A 17,769-nucleotide genomic window follows, 5' to 3' on the forward strand; every position below is an offset into this window, starting at 1 on the left:
GAAGATATCACCTCACTCCAGTCAGCAAGGCAGCTATTATGCATACAAACAACAACAAGTGCTGGCAAGGATGTGGGGAAAAAGGTACACTCATACGTTGCTGGTGGGACTGTAAATTGGTGCAGCCAATATGGAAAGCAATATGGAGATTTCTTGGAAAACTGGGAATGGAACCACTATTTGACCCAGCTATCCCTCTCCTAGGTCTATACCCAAAGGACTTAAAAACAGCATAGCACAGGGACACAGCCACATCAATGTTTATAGCAGCACAATTCACAATAGATAAACTGTGGAACCAACCTAGATGCCCTTCAATAGGTGAATGGATGAAAAAAATATGGCATATATATATACCATGGAATATTACTCAGCAATAAAAGAGAATAAAATCATGACATTTGCAGGTAAGTGGATGGCATTGGAGAAGATAATGCTAAGTGAAATTAGCTAATCCCCCCAAAATAAATGCCAAATGTCTTCTCTGATATAAGATGACATACTCAGAGTCGGGTAGGGAGGGGGAGGATGGGAGGAAAAGATGAACTCTAGATAGGACAGATGGAGGAGAAGAGGCAGAGCAGGTGGTTAGCAAGGATGGTGGAATGTGATGGACATTATTATCTAAAATACAAGTATGAAAATGTGAATTGGTGTGAACATACTTTACAAACAACCAGATATATGGAAAATTGTGCTCTATATGTGTAATAAGAAATGTAATGCATTCTGCTGTCATTTGTTTTTTAAAAATCAATAAAAAATAATAGAAGAATCCGTGGGTTCAAAGAAAGGACAAGGTGTTCATGTGATCTCTGCTTTTTGTGCTTTTTTGTATAAAACTTAAAATACTCTAAAAATAATAAAATCTGTTAAGAAAAAAATCAGTTTGGCATATTTATACGGATCTGCTCCTGGGTCATCTTTTCTATTTCACTGTGTCCATCCCTCTGTCAAAACTACACAGTACTGATTATCGTGATGACATAGTAAGTCTTAAATCAGATGAACTAATTTCTCCCACGTCATCCTTTTCAAAATTACTTTATCTATTATATTTCCTTTGTCTGCATGTATAATTTTGGAATATTCTTGTCTGCTTACAAATCTACTGACGTTTTGACAAAAATTTATGTTAAACCCATATGTCAATTTGGTGGACAAATGATATATTTCCTATGCTAGGTCTTCCAATCTATGTGTGTATCTATAGTTATTTAAATCTTCTTTGATTTTTTTTCCATTGGTGTTTTGTGGTTTTCAGATGCAAGTTCTGAACCTGTTTATTAAATTTGCACCTAAATATTTGTTTTTCTTTGATAGAGTGTAAGTGATATTGTAAATCAAGAATGGTGTTGAATTTTGTCAAATATGTTTCTGTATCAATTGATGTGATCGTGTGATTTTTTCCTCTTTAACTTGTTAATATGATGTATTTAGTCCATTGACTTTTGATGTTATTCTGAAATGTTAGAGCTTGTATCTGCTATTTTATCTTTTCTTTTCTGTGTACTCTCTCTGATTTTCTTTTTCTGTCTTACTGTGGGTTATTTGAACACTTTTTAGAATTCTGTTTTTGGCAATCTGTAGTGCTTTTGAATGTACCTCTTGTATGAATTTTTTGTGTGGTTATTCTAGGTGTTACATTACATTACACATGCACACACCCACACACAGTAATTTGTGTCTTACAGAACATACAACTTTGTTGATTTTTAAAATTCAAATAGAATATTGTAGTGCCCTCAGAAATTGAGAAAATGATGCCAGCTAATCAAACATCAGGGGAAAGATCTCTACGGATTTAAGGAGGAGATTGTCCCTCACACATCAAGAGAACTGTGAACCAGCTGCAAGGTCAATGCATTTTAGATCATTGGAATCTACTTTTCCAGAGAAGTTGCTATAAGAATTAGACAAGAGTGGGATGTTAACTGTTTAGCATTAGGAAGTCCAAGCAGTGATGGAGCTTAATCAGGCTACAGAGCAAGATTCTAGAGGTGCCCCTTGGCCAATTAACTTGTAATTTTGTGAAGAAGTCCAGGAGGTACCTAGCAAGAGAGGACAGAAGGATGCCGGCGTAGTGAGAGAATATTTGAGGCACTGGATTAGTTGATTACCAACCAGAATAGAGGAAATCTAAGGTATACCAGAGCGCACATGATGATACAGGCCCTATTATTATTATTATAGGTGAACTGCTTAGCACAAGTCTGGACTTAGTAAGTGCTGGCTTCCTGGCTATAATTATTACTTTTACCACTTCCTTCTTCTTCTTCCCCCTCCTCTTCCTCCTCTCTCTCCTTCCTCTTCCACTGTACTTTATTTTTTTAAAGATAAATATCCAGCCTACAACATTGGCATAATACTTATTTTCTTTCCAAACTTTTCACCACTCATGAAATTAAACCAGGGTTTCCCAAACTTCTCGTATCTCTTGGTGTCTCAGTAACTCTTTTATGCTCTAGGCCAAAAGAAATACTGAACTGTTCTATTTTTTAAAACCAAACAACTGAATAAGTATTTACATGCTAACAATTTAGTAGTCATGTAGAAAACTATTACACATAAATTGAAAGGCAAAACAATACTTTCATTTCATTCTTAAATAGCCGCAATGCCTACTAATGCACGAGTGTACTTGTGGAGCCTACACAACCTTTCCAACCCTGGATGCGGGTTGGATAATGTCATGCTCACTTCCAATCTGACATGATTTTAGTGTGGTATTTGTTCTTTCCAGTAGCAACTATCAAAAAACCCAATTCTGTAATGACCGGTCGTTGAGAGAAATGTAATCTGCCTTAATGTTTAAACTATGAACTCTCTCCTTTTTTTTTTTTTTTTTTTCGGGGGAGTGGTGGGTAACCAAGGATTGAACTCAGGGGCACTCGGCCACTGAGCCATATCCTCAGACCTATTTTGCATTTTATTTAGAGAGAGGATCTCACTGAGTTGTTTAGCACCTCTCTTTTGTTGAGGCTGGCTTTGAACTCACAATCCTCCTACTTCAGCCTCTTGAGCCGCTGGGATTACAGGCGTGTGCAACCACACCCAGCTGAAACTATATACTCTCTTAAGTAGTAGTATGCATAATGTTCAAGAGATGTTTGTATATATCTCTCTTGAAAAAAATTAAAATGTGCCTGGTCCCTGGGAATCTGTTGCAGTGCCCTATTATACATTGGTCCACAGTTTGGAAAACTGGGCAACTGCACAGTAATGATCAGTAGTTGGGGTCACCTAGAGCTAAGAAGCCGTAAATCAAGGATCGAGTTTCATATGTCATTGCCCTTTACTTTGGATTCCAAAAGTCAGAATGGTTGTTCCAGCTGACTTCTCATGATGGTTTAATTTGTCAATTTTGAATTTTTAAGAGAAGTGAGAACATACCAAATGAGGAACTCCAGTCCTTGTTTTAAGTCAGCATTAAGGGCGTTCTCTGCTAAAGCTTATTTATGCATGAAGAGGGGTGCAATACATTGTGCTAGTTTTCCATAGATTTTTTTTAATCATTGGATTACCAAACTTTATTGTTTTTTCATCTAAAATTAGATTTTCATATCTCTGATATATCATTGGATTTTCTCCATTTCTTTAAGGTCTGGAATCTTGGGGTGTGATGTTGGCATGTCCTGTATGGTGGAAGGGGGAAAACCATTGTTTCTGATAGAATTAAGGAATTCTAGTACACAAGAGAATTTTTTAAGTAAATGAGGACACTCTCATTTTGCTTATGAAAAAAATGTAGATTATATATCATTGAATCTCTCTCTCTCTCTTTTTTAAATCCAGTTTAAAAATATTTGCCTTTCAACTGAATGGTTTAATATACTTATATTTGATGTTAATTACTAATGTTTGGATTTACAGCTGTCATTTTGCAACATGTTTGCTATATGTTTCATGTTTTTAGTTGTTCTTTGCTGCCATATTTTGTTAATATATATTTTATACTATACTAGTCTACTTCCTTTGTTGGTGTTTAGCTTCACATTTTTGAGTGATTTTCTTCATGGTTGCTCTGGGGGGCACGATATATATGTTAATTTAAAGAAATTGAGTTTTGCTTAACACTAACTTAGTTTCAATAGTATTCGAAACTTTGCTCCAATAGAACGTTTTCTCTTTTTATTATTATTGTCATATTAATAACATTTTTATAATGTTAAAACCCTCAAATACATTTTCATGGTTATTGTACTATGCAGTTGTCTTTTAAAACCACTTAGAGAAGACTAGAAAGTATATTTATGCTGTCCCTTATATTTACCTCTGGAATTGCCTTTATTGATGCTATTCCTTCATACAGATTAAAGTTGTTACCATCTAGTGTCATTTCTTTCCAGTATAAAGGACCCTCACTATTTTTTTTATTTGATGCTATACTTTTCAATTCCAGAGTTTCTATCTGGTTCTTTTCTGTAAATTTTTTTCTTTATTGATATTGTCTATTTGGTTAGGCACTTTAATTCTTTAAAAAACAGTTTTCTTCCAATTCTTCACACACTTCTGACAGCTGATTAAAGATTTTATCTAGGAAGTTTAATATCTGAGCCCCTCTGACACTGTGGGCTATGCTTTCCTGTTTCTCTGCATGTCTCATTTTTTTGTTGAACATTTTACATTTTAGATAATCAAAAATTTTTTTCTAATTAGTTATTCCTGGTAATATGTTTTAACAACTCAAATTTCATCACCTACCCACACAAGGGTTGTTTGCTCAGGGACTTCCCTTGGCAACTACTTCATGCAGTATGTTGCCACTAAAATCTCTGCTTATTTTAAAAAAAAATTTCATTGTTGTTTATACTTTTAAGCCTATCTTCCTAGAGGTTTTCTCTGTGTCTACATAGTTCAGTGGTCAGACCATGATGGGGTAAAAGATTTTTTTTTCTTTTTTGGGTTTGGAATACCTGGGATTGAACTCAGTGGCATTCAACCACTAAGCCACATCCCCAGCCCTATTTTGTATTTTATTTAGAGACAGGGTCTCACTGAGTTGCTTAGCGCCTTGCTTTTGCTGAGGCTGGCTTTGAACCCACGATCCTCCTGCCTCAGCCTCCCAAGTTGCAAAGATTTTTCTTAAATGACTTGGATAAGTACATCTCCATTTTGCTGAACGGATCTGTGTGTGTATTTATAAATCTCTTCAACAATCTGGCAATTTATGTCTGCCTTAGGCTTCACATCCTGCTTTCATTGCATCCTGGGTCCAGTCAGGGCTGAATAAGTAACTGGGTCCTTGTCAATGTCTCCTGAACATATATACCTCCTTCCAAATCTCCTTAGAGCTTAGCAGAATTTTCTTTTTCTTTTTTCGTTTTGTGGGCTGGGTACATAACAGTGGTAGAGCACTTGCCTATCTTGTACCAAGCCTGGGGTTCAATCTCCAACACAGCAAAAACAAATAAATAAAAATTTAAAATCTTTCTAATAGATACATGATAATTAAACATATTTACGGGTACAATATGATAGTTCAATACATGTATACAATGTGTAATGATCAAATCTAAGTAAATTAGCTTTTTCATTTCTTTTTGTCTTCTTGCTTTTTCTTTCTCTTCTCCTTCTTCTCCCTCCTCCTCTTCTTATAGTTTTTGTTTGTTTATTTTTTAGGGCTGCTTTACTATTGGGCTACATCCTCCATCTCTTTGTATATTTTTATTTTGATTCAGGGTCTCACTAAGTTGCCCAAGATGGCCCTGAACTTTTGATCCTTCTGTCTCAGCCTCTGGAGTTGCTAGAATTATAGGCCCATGCCACTTCACCCTCTCCTTATCATTTCTTTGTGTTCAAAGCCTTCAAACTCCACTCTCCTAGCTCTTTATAAAATATAGAAAAGGTTGCTGAAAACTATTCAAAGCTTTGATGGAGTTTATCAATGCTTCTTATAGATCTCTTGTTCCTCAGGTCACTCTAAACTTTTTGCTGGTCTCTATGGCTTCAGCCTATATTGTGGTCCTATAGCATAGTTGCAATGCTGATCTTGACTAGATTGCTTCTGATTACTGTTCTAATAGAATATTCCCAGACAGAGGTACTTAGGTCAATTCCTTCCAGCAACAGCAAGTCCTCAAGACTACCTTGCCACAGTGCTGACATATAGAAGGAAAAGAATTTTAAAAAATACCAAAATGAACACGAGGAAGGCCATGAACAATTCTAACATGCATTTGGAGTTCCAGGAGAACATGAATAAAAGGAATAAAAGTTTACATACAAGACTTGGAAAACTTAATATTGGAAAAGGTGCCAAATCTTCTCAAATCCAGCTGTAGAAGCAATGCATTCCAGGTTGAGATCTCAACAGATCTGTGTGTAATCATGGGTATGTGTAGGTGTGCAAGTTGACAAGGGCCAATGGTTCTAACTAGATAGGTTGTTAGGGGTCTGGTCAGGTATGGTGTGTTGACCTTATTAAGGAGTTGGAAGTTTATCCTTAAACCAAATAGGGAGCACTGACAGGTTTTAAAGCAGAAGAGCAACACAATTTGCATGTTAAAACAGATCATATTGCCAGAAGTGTAAAACATAGATTAAGCATAAAAAGCTATTGTCATAATGTCATAAGACATGATGTTGACTTTTAATTGTTTTAGTGACAATGATTGACGGGAGAAAAGTGGGATAAATAGAATCTAAGAGACTTGTTGATAAATTGAATATGTGCAGCCAGCAAAGGGTAGAGTCAAATAATGCTTATGTTCCAAATTTGGAAAATGAGTAGATGGTGCTGAATTTTGAGCCACATGATCATAATGTTGTGATTTTCTTCTGCAGTTCCAAGTAGCCCAGAAGCAGAAACAGAAGTAATATTTAGGCTTGTGCACTGGTAAAGACTAGCAGAAATGATAGAAACTCAAGAAGGCCAAAAATTCTACAATGCTAACACACAACTGAAATAATTGAGCATGAGTCCCAGGGTAGTTTCAAGGCAAAGGCAAACAGATTAGATTGTAATTTGAGAGAAGTGGGATGAATCAATAGAAGAGTATAATGAAGATAAAAGAGTTCAATGGGAAGTGGAGGGAAAGTTGTGAAAGTTCAGATCAAGATTAAAAATTTCAAAAATAGAGATTTTTTTTGGTGTGTGTGTGTGTGTGTGTGCACGCCAGATATGAAACCCAGGGGTGCTTAACCACTGAGCCACATCCCCAGCTCTTTTTTATTTTTTCATTTTAAGAATGGGCTCGCTAAGTTGCCGAGGCTGGCTTTGAACTTGCAATCCTCCTGCCTCAGTCTCCCAAGCCTCTCGGATTACAGGCATGTACCATTGCACCTAGCTCAAAATTAAAGATTTGGAAGGTAGAATCTTTCAAGACATACTTCAGTTTGAGAAAAAGCATAGTCTGGTGATGACCCAAGGTAAAATGTAGATCATTGGAATTAAAAAAGAGGTCAGAGAATTGGGAGTTAATGATTTTTGTCTGTGGACGAGAAAGACTCCAAAAGTGATTGCAGGAGATAAGTCTCAAAAGAACTGAGAGCCAGATACTACAGTTAGGAAAATACAATCACTTCAAAACAATTTTGAAAACAGAAAAAGTTTTGAACTCATTGATGGTAAGAATAATGTTTCAGCTCTTCCTCTTCCCGTCTCAACTACTCCAGGAGCAGCGGCTTATTGTACAGACATGGCCAAGTCCAAGAACCACACCACACACAACCAGTCCCCAAAATGGCACAGAAATGGCGTCAGGAAATTCTGATCACAAAGATATGAATTTCTTAAGGAGGTAGACCCAAGTTCCTGAGAAACACATGTTTTCCCAAGAAGCACAAGAAGGGCCTGAAAACAGTGTAGGCAAGCAACACCAAGGCCGTGAGGGCACGTGCCGGGGCTATCAAGAACTGGTAAAGCCCAAGGAGGTGAAGCCCAAGATGCCAGGGGTGCCAGCAGCAAGCTTGGCTGCCTTGCCTTTCTTGCCCACTCCAGGGGTTGTAGGCACTACCAACCAAAGGCCAAAGCCCAAGCCCAAGCCAAGACCCAGGCTGCAACTCCAGCTCCATTATCAACTCTGGCTTCTGCTCCTGCTCCCAAAGGTGCCCAGACCCTCAAGGGTGCCCAGGTCTTTGTGAAAGCTCCATAGTAAAAGCCTCTGTCTGGAAATGCAAGGGCAGAAGGACTGGTGTGACCCCTAGGCCCCTGTCTACAGGAGACTGGTGTCCTCCTGGACTATTTGTATAAATAAATCCAGAGTCAGGAAAAAAAATAAAGTACAACATTTCATCCGTCTTTGTCTTTTGTGTATACTGCACATCTGGAACATAGCAAATGCTCGACAAATATTTACTGATTAAGCTGACTCCATTGTCCTTTTTTCCTCCGAAATGCATATTTATGTTTAAATGGCTGTTTCAAATTGAGAGATCAGGAGATGAAGAAGTAACCCACAAACTAGTGGCAAAAATAGCCAACCAAGAGAATCAGAGGAAAGACCATCACAGGTAATGCAAAGGTCCTGGCCAGGAACAAGTGTGGCTGCTTGAGAAGCAAAGATGACTAGTGTAGTTGTAGCTCAGTTGTCAAAGGAGCAGAGAATGAGAAAGACCAGGTTAGACAAATCCAGATCACGTAGGGCCTTAGATTGGGTTAAGTAGATTGGATTTTATTCTGATTAGGATGAAAAATCTCGGAGAGTAGTAATTAAGGAATGGATCAAGATCAGATCTGTTTACTTGAATCTATGGCATCAACATATTGTTAAACTTCTTCTTCTTTTCTAGCCTTATCTCCCATTAGTACTCTGTACACAAATGAGCCTATTTATTATTTCCCCAATCCCACTCATGTTTTCTTGTCTGTCTTTTCATCTTTGTGAAGGAAGCTCTATCTGGAATGCTTTCTTATCCCTTGCTTTTATATCCAGACTCTAGTCATTTTCGAGGTCAAACCTAAAACACTGTTTGTTCCATGAGTCCTTTCTTAATTCCTATGGCCAGAAGTTATCTCTCCTTTCTATGTACTTCCACAGCATTTAGCAAATTTCTTTGGTACAGGTCACATTCTATCTTCATTAAACAGATTTGATATAATGCACATGGAAAAATAAGAAGCTAAACAAAGATTATATTACTATGAATTTAAATGGTATTTGTATATTTCTTATCTTCTTTGATATTCTTTATTTATGACCATTTATTTGTCCCATAATTCCCAGCATAATGCCTTGCAGAAGAAAGGAGAAAAGAGACACCATTAAACTGGCCTAAACTGTGGAAGAAAAAGGAGTCAGGTACACTTGCATAGAAATTACCAGAACCCAGGTTTGCTAATAGGAACAATTGCTTCCTTCAGGCCAAAGATTATTGTTTCATGCTGGGTTTACCTAATTGTAATAAAGAATATGTCTTTAATATTGAATCCCATTCTCCTGGGTTTCCTCTTACTCCCATAGGTCACCTACCTCTTTGTCTTTGCTGCATCCTCCTCTTTCCTCAGACATCTAATGTTGGAGGATTCCAGGACTCAGTTCCTGAACCATTTCTCTACGTACATTTCCTCCTAGGAAGTCTGATCTTGTTTCATGACTTTAAATAGCACTTATATGTTGATGATTCTCAAGTTTATATTTCTAGCCCCAGTCTTCTACTTGAGCTTCAAACTCAGATGTGAAACTGCCAGTTTAATATTTCCAGTTAGATACCATTCATTGGCAGCTGAAACTCAACATGTCCAAAACAAAATGCTTAGTTACTTTACACCCCAAATCCATTCTTTCTCTAATTTTTCTAGTTTCATAAAATTATACTATGATTCACCCTCATTATTCAAATCCAAATCTAGGAGTCAGCACTGATGATTTCTTTCTTTGTCCAACCATGTTCAGATCTTGTCAGTTCCACCTTAAAGTTTAGTTCCCAAACTACTTCTCCCCAGTTCTATTCCTAGAGCCAATTCAGGAGCTTTTTTGTTGTTAGTGGTGGTGTTGTAGGGACAGAGGAGGCAAGGCACCAAAGATAGCAGGAAACAGTTTTATTTGGCTGCAGCCAGGTTCAGAGGGCACAGCTTTTGCTGTAATCAATCAATCCCCTGAACCCCGAGTTCAGGGAGTGTCAGAATTTTATACCCAGCATGTAAGGGGAGGGACTCAGAAGTTCACAGTCTGCAGAAGTTCACATAAAAGCAGCTTTTTCTTTCACTGTTCTGGGCAAGTTAACCCTTCAAGGACAACACCTGAGAAGGGGAGAGCTTCTTCTCCCCTTTCTTACCTCCCCCTGCCAGCTGTTACCATGGAGCCCACTTGTAACTTATCTTAAAAAGGTAGACATCTCTGTGAAACCCCAGCTCAAGGCCAGAGGCCTTGTTTGCACATTTCTACAAAGTACTATACTGGATATGTTTGTAAAAAACTAGTAAGAGGGTGTCCAGCACCTGGAGTGCTGGTATCCTCCCAGCCATGGCTAAGTAAAACAGGGCAACATGAAAATAGGAAGTTTATTACATTGGACTCTTTTGCAGAGACTCTTTTGCTGACAGTCCTAAAATCAGCCATGGTGAAGAGGAATTTTCTGTGGAGAAAGAGGGTGCCACTTCAGTGGTGGTGCTGGGGATTGAAGCCAGCAGCACTCTACTCTAAGCTACATCCCCAGCCCTTTTTGTTTTTGTTTTGAGATAGGGTTTTGTTAAATTTCTGAGTCTGGCCTCAAACTTGTAATCCTCTTGCCTCAGCCTCCAGAGTCACTGGGATTACAAGCAAGTGCCACCAATACCTAGCAAAGCATGACCATCTTTTCCCTGGAATATTCCAAAAGTCTCCTAACTGGACTCCTATTCCCATTTCTTCCTGTCTATAGACATTTCCCCCACTCAATGGCCAGACTGGGCTTAAACAAAGAACCATATTGTGTCACTTGTGTTTTTAACCTTTAATAGTTTCCTATCTCACTTAGAATGACCTAAAAATATCTTATCATGGTCACAAGACCTCACACAATCAGATCCCTAGCTTTCTCTGACTGAATCTTTGGTCGTTTTGCACATTACTCTTGTCATACTCTTGCCATCTTATCCTGATTGCTCTTCCTCATTGTACCATGACTTTCTCAAGGCCTTTGAACTCCCCAGGATCTTCACAGTCAGTCAAGATAAGAAAGGCACCTTGTGGGTCCTCATATCATCATATCTCCAACAGCTGGTTCAACCAATGGCATATAGTTGAACCCGAAGATGTATGTAAGTGAATAATGACTCTCTTTCAAAACTTTGCGGTAAGCCTATCCTATCTTGTAGTTTCCAAAAACATCTCATGTTACCTTACCTGATTTAACAGAAGTGCTTTGTTCAGAGAATGGCAGTTGCTAGCTCTTCTGGTCTGACAACTTCTGGAATGTTGTACTTGGTTCCAGTACTTGGTTCACTTATTAAGATACTTTAATCTTAATTGCTGTATTTCAGGTAAAGTATATTTCTTTAGAAGAGAAAGATCCAGTGGTGAAAGAACAGAAGTGTGCCTTGTGAGTAACCATTACAGGAACTGAGGATCTTTAGCTTGATGAAAATTAAGAGCATTCATAGTAAAGGAAAGAACTCCTAAATAGCTAAAAGTCTGCCACTGATAGGGGTTAAGCTCATTTTTGTTTGCTATAAAGAAAAGAACCAGTAGTCAGATGTAGGAAGCTGTTGGTTCAGCATATCAAAGAACTGCCTAACAGTTTTGTGGAAACTAGTGTTCTGCAGAACATGATAGCACATTAAGCTAAACAATGCCTCGTGAGTTTTTTATCTTATTTTTTTATCTTATTTTCCACAGGATCTCTCGATCTTTAATTTGCAAATAATAAGACAGTATGCCTCACTTCCCAAACATATTTGTCCATAGACACTTTTATTCACCGAACAGTGTTAACATTTCTTGAAACAAAATTTACAACACAGTTTGGTTTAAAGCAGCTTAACAATGAGTACAGTCAGATTCACATCAATATACCTGGGGAAACTGAATGGTATTGCTGCCAGTTTTGCACTTCTGAAACCTTAGTTATGAACACTAAAGTATATAAAACTTGAGGAACTAGGGGAAATTCTCTTACCTATTATATTGTTAATAATGTGAAACCCAGCACTGTTCTAGATGAGAATAGCAAAGTAAAATGAATAGAATAAGGCCCTCAGGTTCAACAGAAATATTCTGCACAGAAAGATCAAGAGAGTAGAGAGAAAGAAGCAGGGGAGAGAGGAAGGGAGAGAAAGGGGAAATATCAGGGACTGAATTAGACCCTGATATTATATTCCAGGCTTTTATACGTATGTCAAAATGAGTCCTAGTGTTATGTTTAACTAAAAAGAACCAATAAAAAATTAAATAAAAAAGAAATGTACTGCACAATCATATTTCCAGGTCTGTGCCATCATTAATTCATTGTGTGCAAGGTAAGTTTCTCAACTTTTTTCATTCATACAGGCAAAAACCCCTCATTCTCTGGTCCCTCTCACACACAGATTTTGATAGAATCCTCAGGCAGGACCATTCCCCTATGTTGAATGTTATTATCACTTAGAACCTCAAATCTGATAATTAATATTACCCTTTTTGAATAAGCAGGAAATTTCCAAGACTAAAGGAAGAATTAGCATTTATATATTTATGGAGAAAGTAAGCCAGGAAAAATCTCAAAACTTTGAGGCTAAATGAAAGAAAAAAAAATTAAAGGAAGTTGGCTGTATAAAAGCCTTTTGTTATTAAAGATCTGTTGCAACAAGCAAAACAAGAAGTAATAATAAGAAAAAGCAGTCCTGGCAATACTGAAAAGTTAAGTTGCAAAATTATAGTTAATGTCAATACAGCTATGCACAGAAGAGCATGTAGTCCAAGGGTTCAAACAGTTCCTAAGAGCAATGTGCACTGTAGAGGACTGAACAGCTCATCAGGATTTCTGCAATTTCTATTTGTTTCTATTTCCCAGGACAATGTTTACTAATGTTCACTATTTTTAACATGGCTTCCAGGATCTGTAAGTACTGAGAAATGGGATATATGCATGAGTATGTAAGTACTGTGGTAATCAGAAAGATACATCTTCTATATGGTAACAAAATGGCATATTGTCTCCTTCCATATAAGATCTTATTAAACATGGACAAGCCAGCCACTCCCTGGACCAGATCATACCACAAAAAACACTCTAGAGGTCCTTGTGAAGAACACAATTACATTACTGATAAATTAACTTGAAAAACCACGTCTCTAATATTGTGCATTTTTGCCTCTAAACTAGCACCTCAAAAATTGGGGTCATCAATTCTAGATGGCAGATACCTTTAAAGGAATCCTCCATAACTGACTTATTTCTATAGAGATTTCTTTCTATCACACACTTACATTTTATGCCCATTTGGAGACATGAGGCCAGCTTGAGAATGACAGAAGGTTTGCTGAGTTCACTGATGGATGGGAAAACACGGTGTCTTAGGGCCTTGATGAAAGATGTACTAGAAAATTCAGTTCTGAAATTACCTCTATCATGGGAGAAAGGTATAAGAAATCAGCTCAGATATGATGTAACCTTTCTCCTAAACCAGTAGGAGAAAAAAAATTGCTTGAAGATGGGTGATGACTGAGATCAGGAACAGGAACTGGAGTCAGTCCAGGGAATCATCAGAGCTTTGTATTCTTGGTCTCTAAGTTGATCACCTCCCCTTGGAGAATCTGCTTATCTGCTGGTTGGTGAATATTCTCTGACTTTACAGGTACATAGTAGTAGCCCATGATGGAGAAGATCAGGCACACCACCAGGAGGAGGCAGGAAAACAAAATGAATTCAGCCCACTGCAGGGAGAAATAAATACAAGAGGAGAATATGGAGAAACCTGAAACTAAAGAGAACTTTATGGGGTGGAGACTGAGGAGCACCTTGACTTGGGGTTCACCAATTCAGATAGACTTCTCCTGGATTCACTGACCTCTCCTCACATAGGCATAGGGTGGTCATTATTGCCACCCACACATCTACCTCTTGACAATCTCTAGGTATCCAGTCCATCTCATATCACAGCACTGAGTGGGGAATGTAGGAAACAGAAAGATAGGGAAAAGGAAGAAAAAAAATTGCTTGAAGATGGGTGAGTAGACACGAACTCCTTGTTTCCCTTGGATCCATACCTGTACCAGGCCACTGAACTGCGCCACAACAAGCACAATGATATTCCCAACTGCAACAGTCAACAACCAGGCTGCCTGGAGTACAGACTTCATGCTAGATGGAGCCTAGGGAAGACCAGGTTTGTAAGTAAACAAACTATATGCCAACCCTTTACCCCAGAAGTCTATCCAGTAAACTTCTCCCGTGACAGTTTCCATATTTGAATTTCCCCCACTAAGTTCAACTATCACATTGATTCCAGGGATGGTAATAATGTCAACAGTAAGAAAAAATTAGAACTCTTGAATATTTTAATTCATTATGTCATATAATCTTTATACAATCCTAAGGGATAAGTTATATTAGTATTCTTAAAAGAAAAGAAAAATAGCATTTGAGTGATGATAATTCATTTGCTTAAGGTTACACAAAAGTCATGCAGACAAAATCTGAACTTAGGTAGTCTAACTCCACTGAGCTGAGTCTTCATATTTAAGTGTTCTTTCCCAGAGCCCAAACAGCATGTACAGCTAGGCTGCACTGTCATGATCCTGGCAGTCAAGGTGACTGTTCAGGGTCATACATAGGAACCCAAGGTCAAAAGAGATGGAGGTCTTGGCCAGGATCACATACCTATGTAAGGCAGTGCTAGAATTAAAACTTGCTATCCCTCAAGCAATGATTCCATTTTATGTTTCACTTAGAAAGTCTTACCTGAGAATAAGAAAATTCAAGTCCTGTGACAGAGAACATGACCTCAGCAACTGTAACCAGAATATACTGTGGTAGTTGCCATGCAATGGACATTTTATTGGCTGGAATGTCTTCTGTCTTCCAGGCCTGAAGACCTTGATTGGTGATCTTAGTGAAAGAAAGAGGAAATGGTCTTATCTGTAGTCTCAAGAAAATATGCCTAATTGTAGCATTCTATGACCTATATCCATCCCTTTTAAAATTTTCATCCTTTTGCTACTTTGAAAAGATTGAACATCTCCACACAATTCTAGTTTTTAATTTTTTTTTTTTTTTGGTAACACTATGCTCAATTGCCAGACTTCAATTAGTTACATTAAGTGAGAGTGGGGTTGAGGATGTAGTTCAGTTGGTATAGTGCTTTTCTCACATGCACAAGGCCCTAGGTTCAATTCCCAGCACTGCCAAAACAAAAACAAAAACAACCCCCACCCCCCCCCCAAAAAAAAACAAAGTCTGTGAGAGGAGCTGGAGTTCTGGCTCAGTGGTAGCGTACTTGCCTAGCATGTGCAAGGCACTAGGTTCAATTCTCAGCACCACATAAAAAAAAATAAATAAAATAAAGATATTGTGTCCATCTACAACTAAAAATATTTTTTAAAGTATGTGAGATAAATAAATTGATGCCCAAATATACCCTTAATTCTCTGAGTTTAGAAGCCATTGGGTTCAAAATAATATGGTAAAGATTTCCTGTTTTGCTTCTGTTGAGAGTACAAATAATCTAGGCATCTATTTGTATTTTCTCAGAAGAGAAGATCATGAACTGAGCTTCTAAATCAAGGTCAGATAGTCAAATGTTCAAATTCAAGTCATTAAGTAAATAAAACGTGTCAAATGGAAATGGGAAGAACTATGTGAGGTGGACAGCACAGGTTCCATCTAAAGGGTACAGCCACTAAAGCAACAGCCAAGTGACACAGTAATATCTGTTATGGAATCCCTGACTTTATTCCAAGACACTTAGCAATCCAAGTTCCTAGGTAAAACCTCTTGAATTTTAAATATTAACAATTAATTATTTTATTTTATTTGTCAACAAATGCAAGCCAAACAAGATAGGTCTATAGAAAGAACTGGGTTCCCAACTTCCTTAATAAGACTCCCGTGGCACAAGAATTAAAATCAAGAATCAATGAATGGGATGGACTCAAACTAAAAAGTTTCTTCTCAGCAAAAAAAAAAAAAAAAAAAAAAAGGCTGTGAGGTGAATAGAGAGCCTATATCTTGAGATCAAATCTTTGCCCCTCACAAATCAGAGCACTAATCTCTAGGGTATAAAGAACTCAAAAAGCTAAGCACAAAAACAAAAACCAAAAAAAAAAAAAAAAACCCAGGACAAATAACCCAGTCAATAAATGGGCCAAGGGCCTGAACAGACACTTCTCAGAAGATGATATACAATCAATCAACAAATATATGAAAAAATGTTCAACATCACTAACAATTAGAGAAATGCAAATCAAAACCACTCTAAGATATCATCTCACTCCAGTCAGAATGGCAGCTATTATGCATAAAAGCAACAATAAGTGTTGGTGAGGATGTGGGGAAAAAGGTACATTCATACACTGCTGGTGGGACTGAAAATTGGTGCAGCCAATATGGATAGCAGTATGGAGATTTCTTGGAAAATTGGGAATGGAACCACCATTTGACCCAGATATCCCTCCCCTCAGTCTATACCTGAAGGGCTTAAAAACAGCATACTACAGGACACAGCCACATCAATGTTTATAGCAGCACAATTCACAATAGATAAACTGTGGGACCAACCTAGATGCCCTTCAATAGATTAGTGGATAAAAAATGTGGCATATATACACAATGGAATATTACTCAGCAATAAAAGAGAATAAAATCATAGCATTTGCAGGTAAATGAATGGAGTTAGAGAAGATAATGCTAAGTGAAGTTAGCCAATTCCCCCCAAAAAACAAATGCCAAATGTTTTCTTTGATATAAGGAGGCTGATTCATAGTGGGAAAGGAAGAGGGAGCATGGGAGGAATAGAGGAACTCTAGATAGGGCAGAGGGGTAGTAGGGGAAGGGAGGGGGCATGGAATTATTAATGATGGTAGAATGTAATGATCATTATTTTCCAAAGTACAAGTATGAAGACATGAATTGGTGCAAATATACTTTGTATACAACCAGAGATATGAAAAATTATATAATAAGAATTGTAATGCATTCTGCTGTCATATATAAATTTTAAAAAAAGAAATAACTGGGTCCCCAGGCCCCCAATTTATGACTTCTGGTCCAAGTGCCTATTCGATTTTGGCATTTAGAATTATCTATGGCCTCTATCTCGATCAGCATATAAGAGAGAATAAATGAAAAATTAAATAACACCAGGAATACAACTGTTACAAGTTGAATTGTGTCCCTCAAGACTTGTGTGTTGAAGTTCTAACACCAGTACCTGAAAATATAACCTTATTTGGAAATAAGCTTGTTTATAGATGCAGTTAGACACATTGAATTGAGGTCATTAGGATATATGACCAACTTGATAGGTATCCTTATATTTAAAAAGGGAAATTTGGACACAAAGAAGCACATAGGAAAAATGCCATGTGAAGATGAAGGCAGGCATTGAGGTGATTGTACCACACCCCAAGGAATACTAAATTTCCAGAAAACCACCAAAAGGTATAGGGGAGGCATGGAACAGATTCTACCCCACAGCCCTAAGAATGAACCAAACCCACCAAACATCTTCATCTCTGACTTCTAACCTTCGTAACTGAGACAATAAATTCCCATAGCATAAGCCACTCGGCTTGTGATACTTTGTTAAAGCAGTCCTAGAAAATTAATTGGTCTGGATTGGTTTAATATTTGAAAATCAATTAATGCTTCATGCCATATCAACAGAATAAAAGACAAAACCCACATTATCATCTAAATAAATGTACAAAA

At 37.6% G+C, this 17,769-nt stretch overlaps 1 protein-coding gene and 1 pseudogene across 2 annotated transcripts in view; one reads left to right on the forward strand and one right to left on the reverse strand.

Annotated features, from left to right (window-relative positions):
• The first annotated feature begins 5,967 nt into the window (after nt 1-5,967).
• LOC144375876 (large ribosomal subunit protein eL29 pseudogene) lies at nt 5,968-8,213 on the forward strand (annotated as a pseudogene).
• Nucleotides 8,214-11,805: 3,592 nt separating this feature from the next.
• The window catches only part of Slc15a2 (solute carrier family 15 member 2), a 35,491-nt gene continuing 29,527 nt past the window's right edge, over nt 11,806-17,769 (reverse strand). Inside the window, exons 20-22 of one of the 2 annotated variants that reach the window (XM_005327655.5) lie at nt 14,803-14,949; nt 14,109-14,213; nt 11,806-13,775 (exon numbers count right to left, since the gene is read on the reverse strand). In XM_005327655.5, the coding sequence (XP_005327712.2) occupies nt 13,605-13,775; nt 14,109-14,213; nt 14,803-14,949 (423 nt within the window). In that variant the 3' untranslated portion in view covers nt 11,806-13,604. The remainder of the gene's footprint in view (nt 13,776-14,108; nt 14,214-14,802; nt 14,950-17,769) is intronic. The other variant, XM_040270281.2, reaches the window with a different exon arrangement.

This window comes from Ictidomys tridecemlineatus, chromosome 3 (assembly GCF_052094955.1).
Source record: "Ictidomys tridecemlineatus isolate mIctTri1 chromosome 3, mIctTri1.hap1, whole genome shotgun sequence".
Lineage (NCBI taxonomy): Eukaryota > Metazoa > Chordata > Mammalia > Rodentia > Sciuridae > Ictidomys > Ictidomys tridecemlineatus.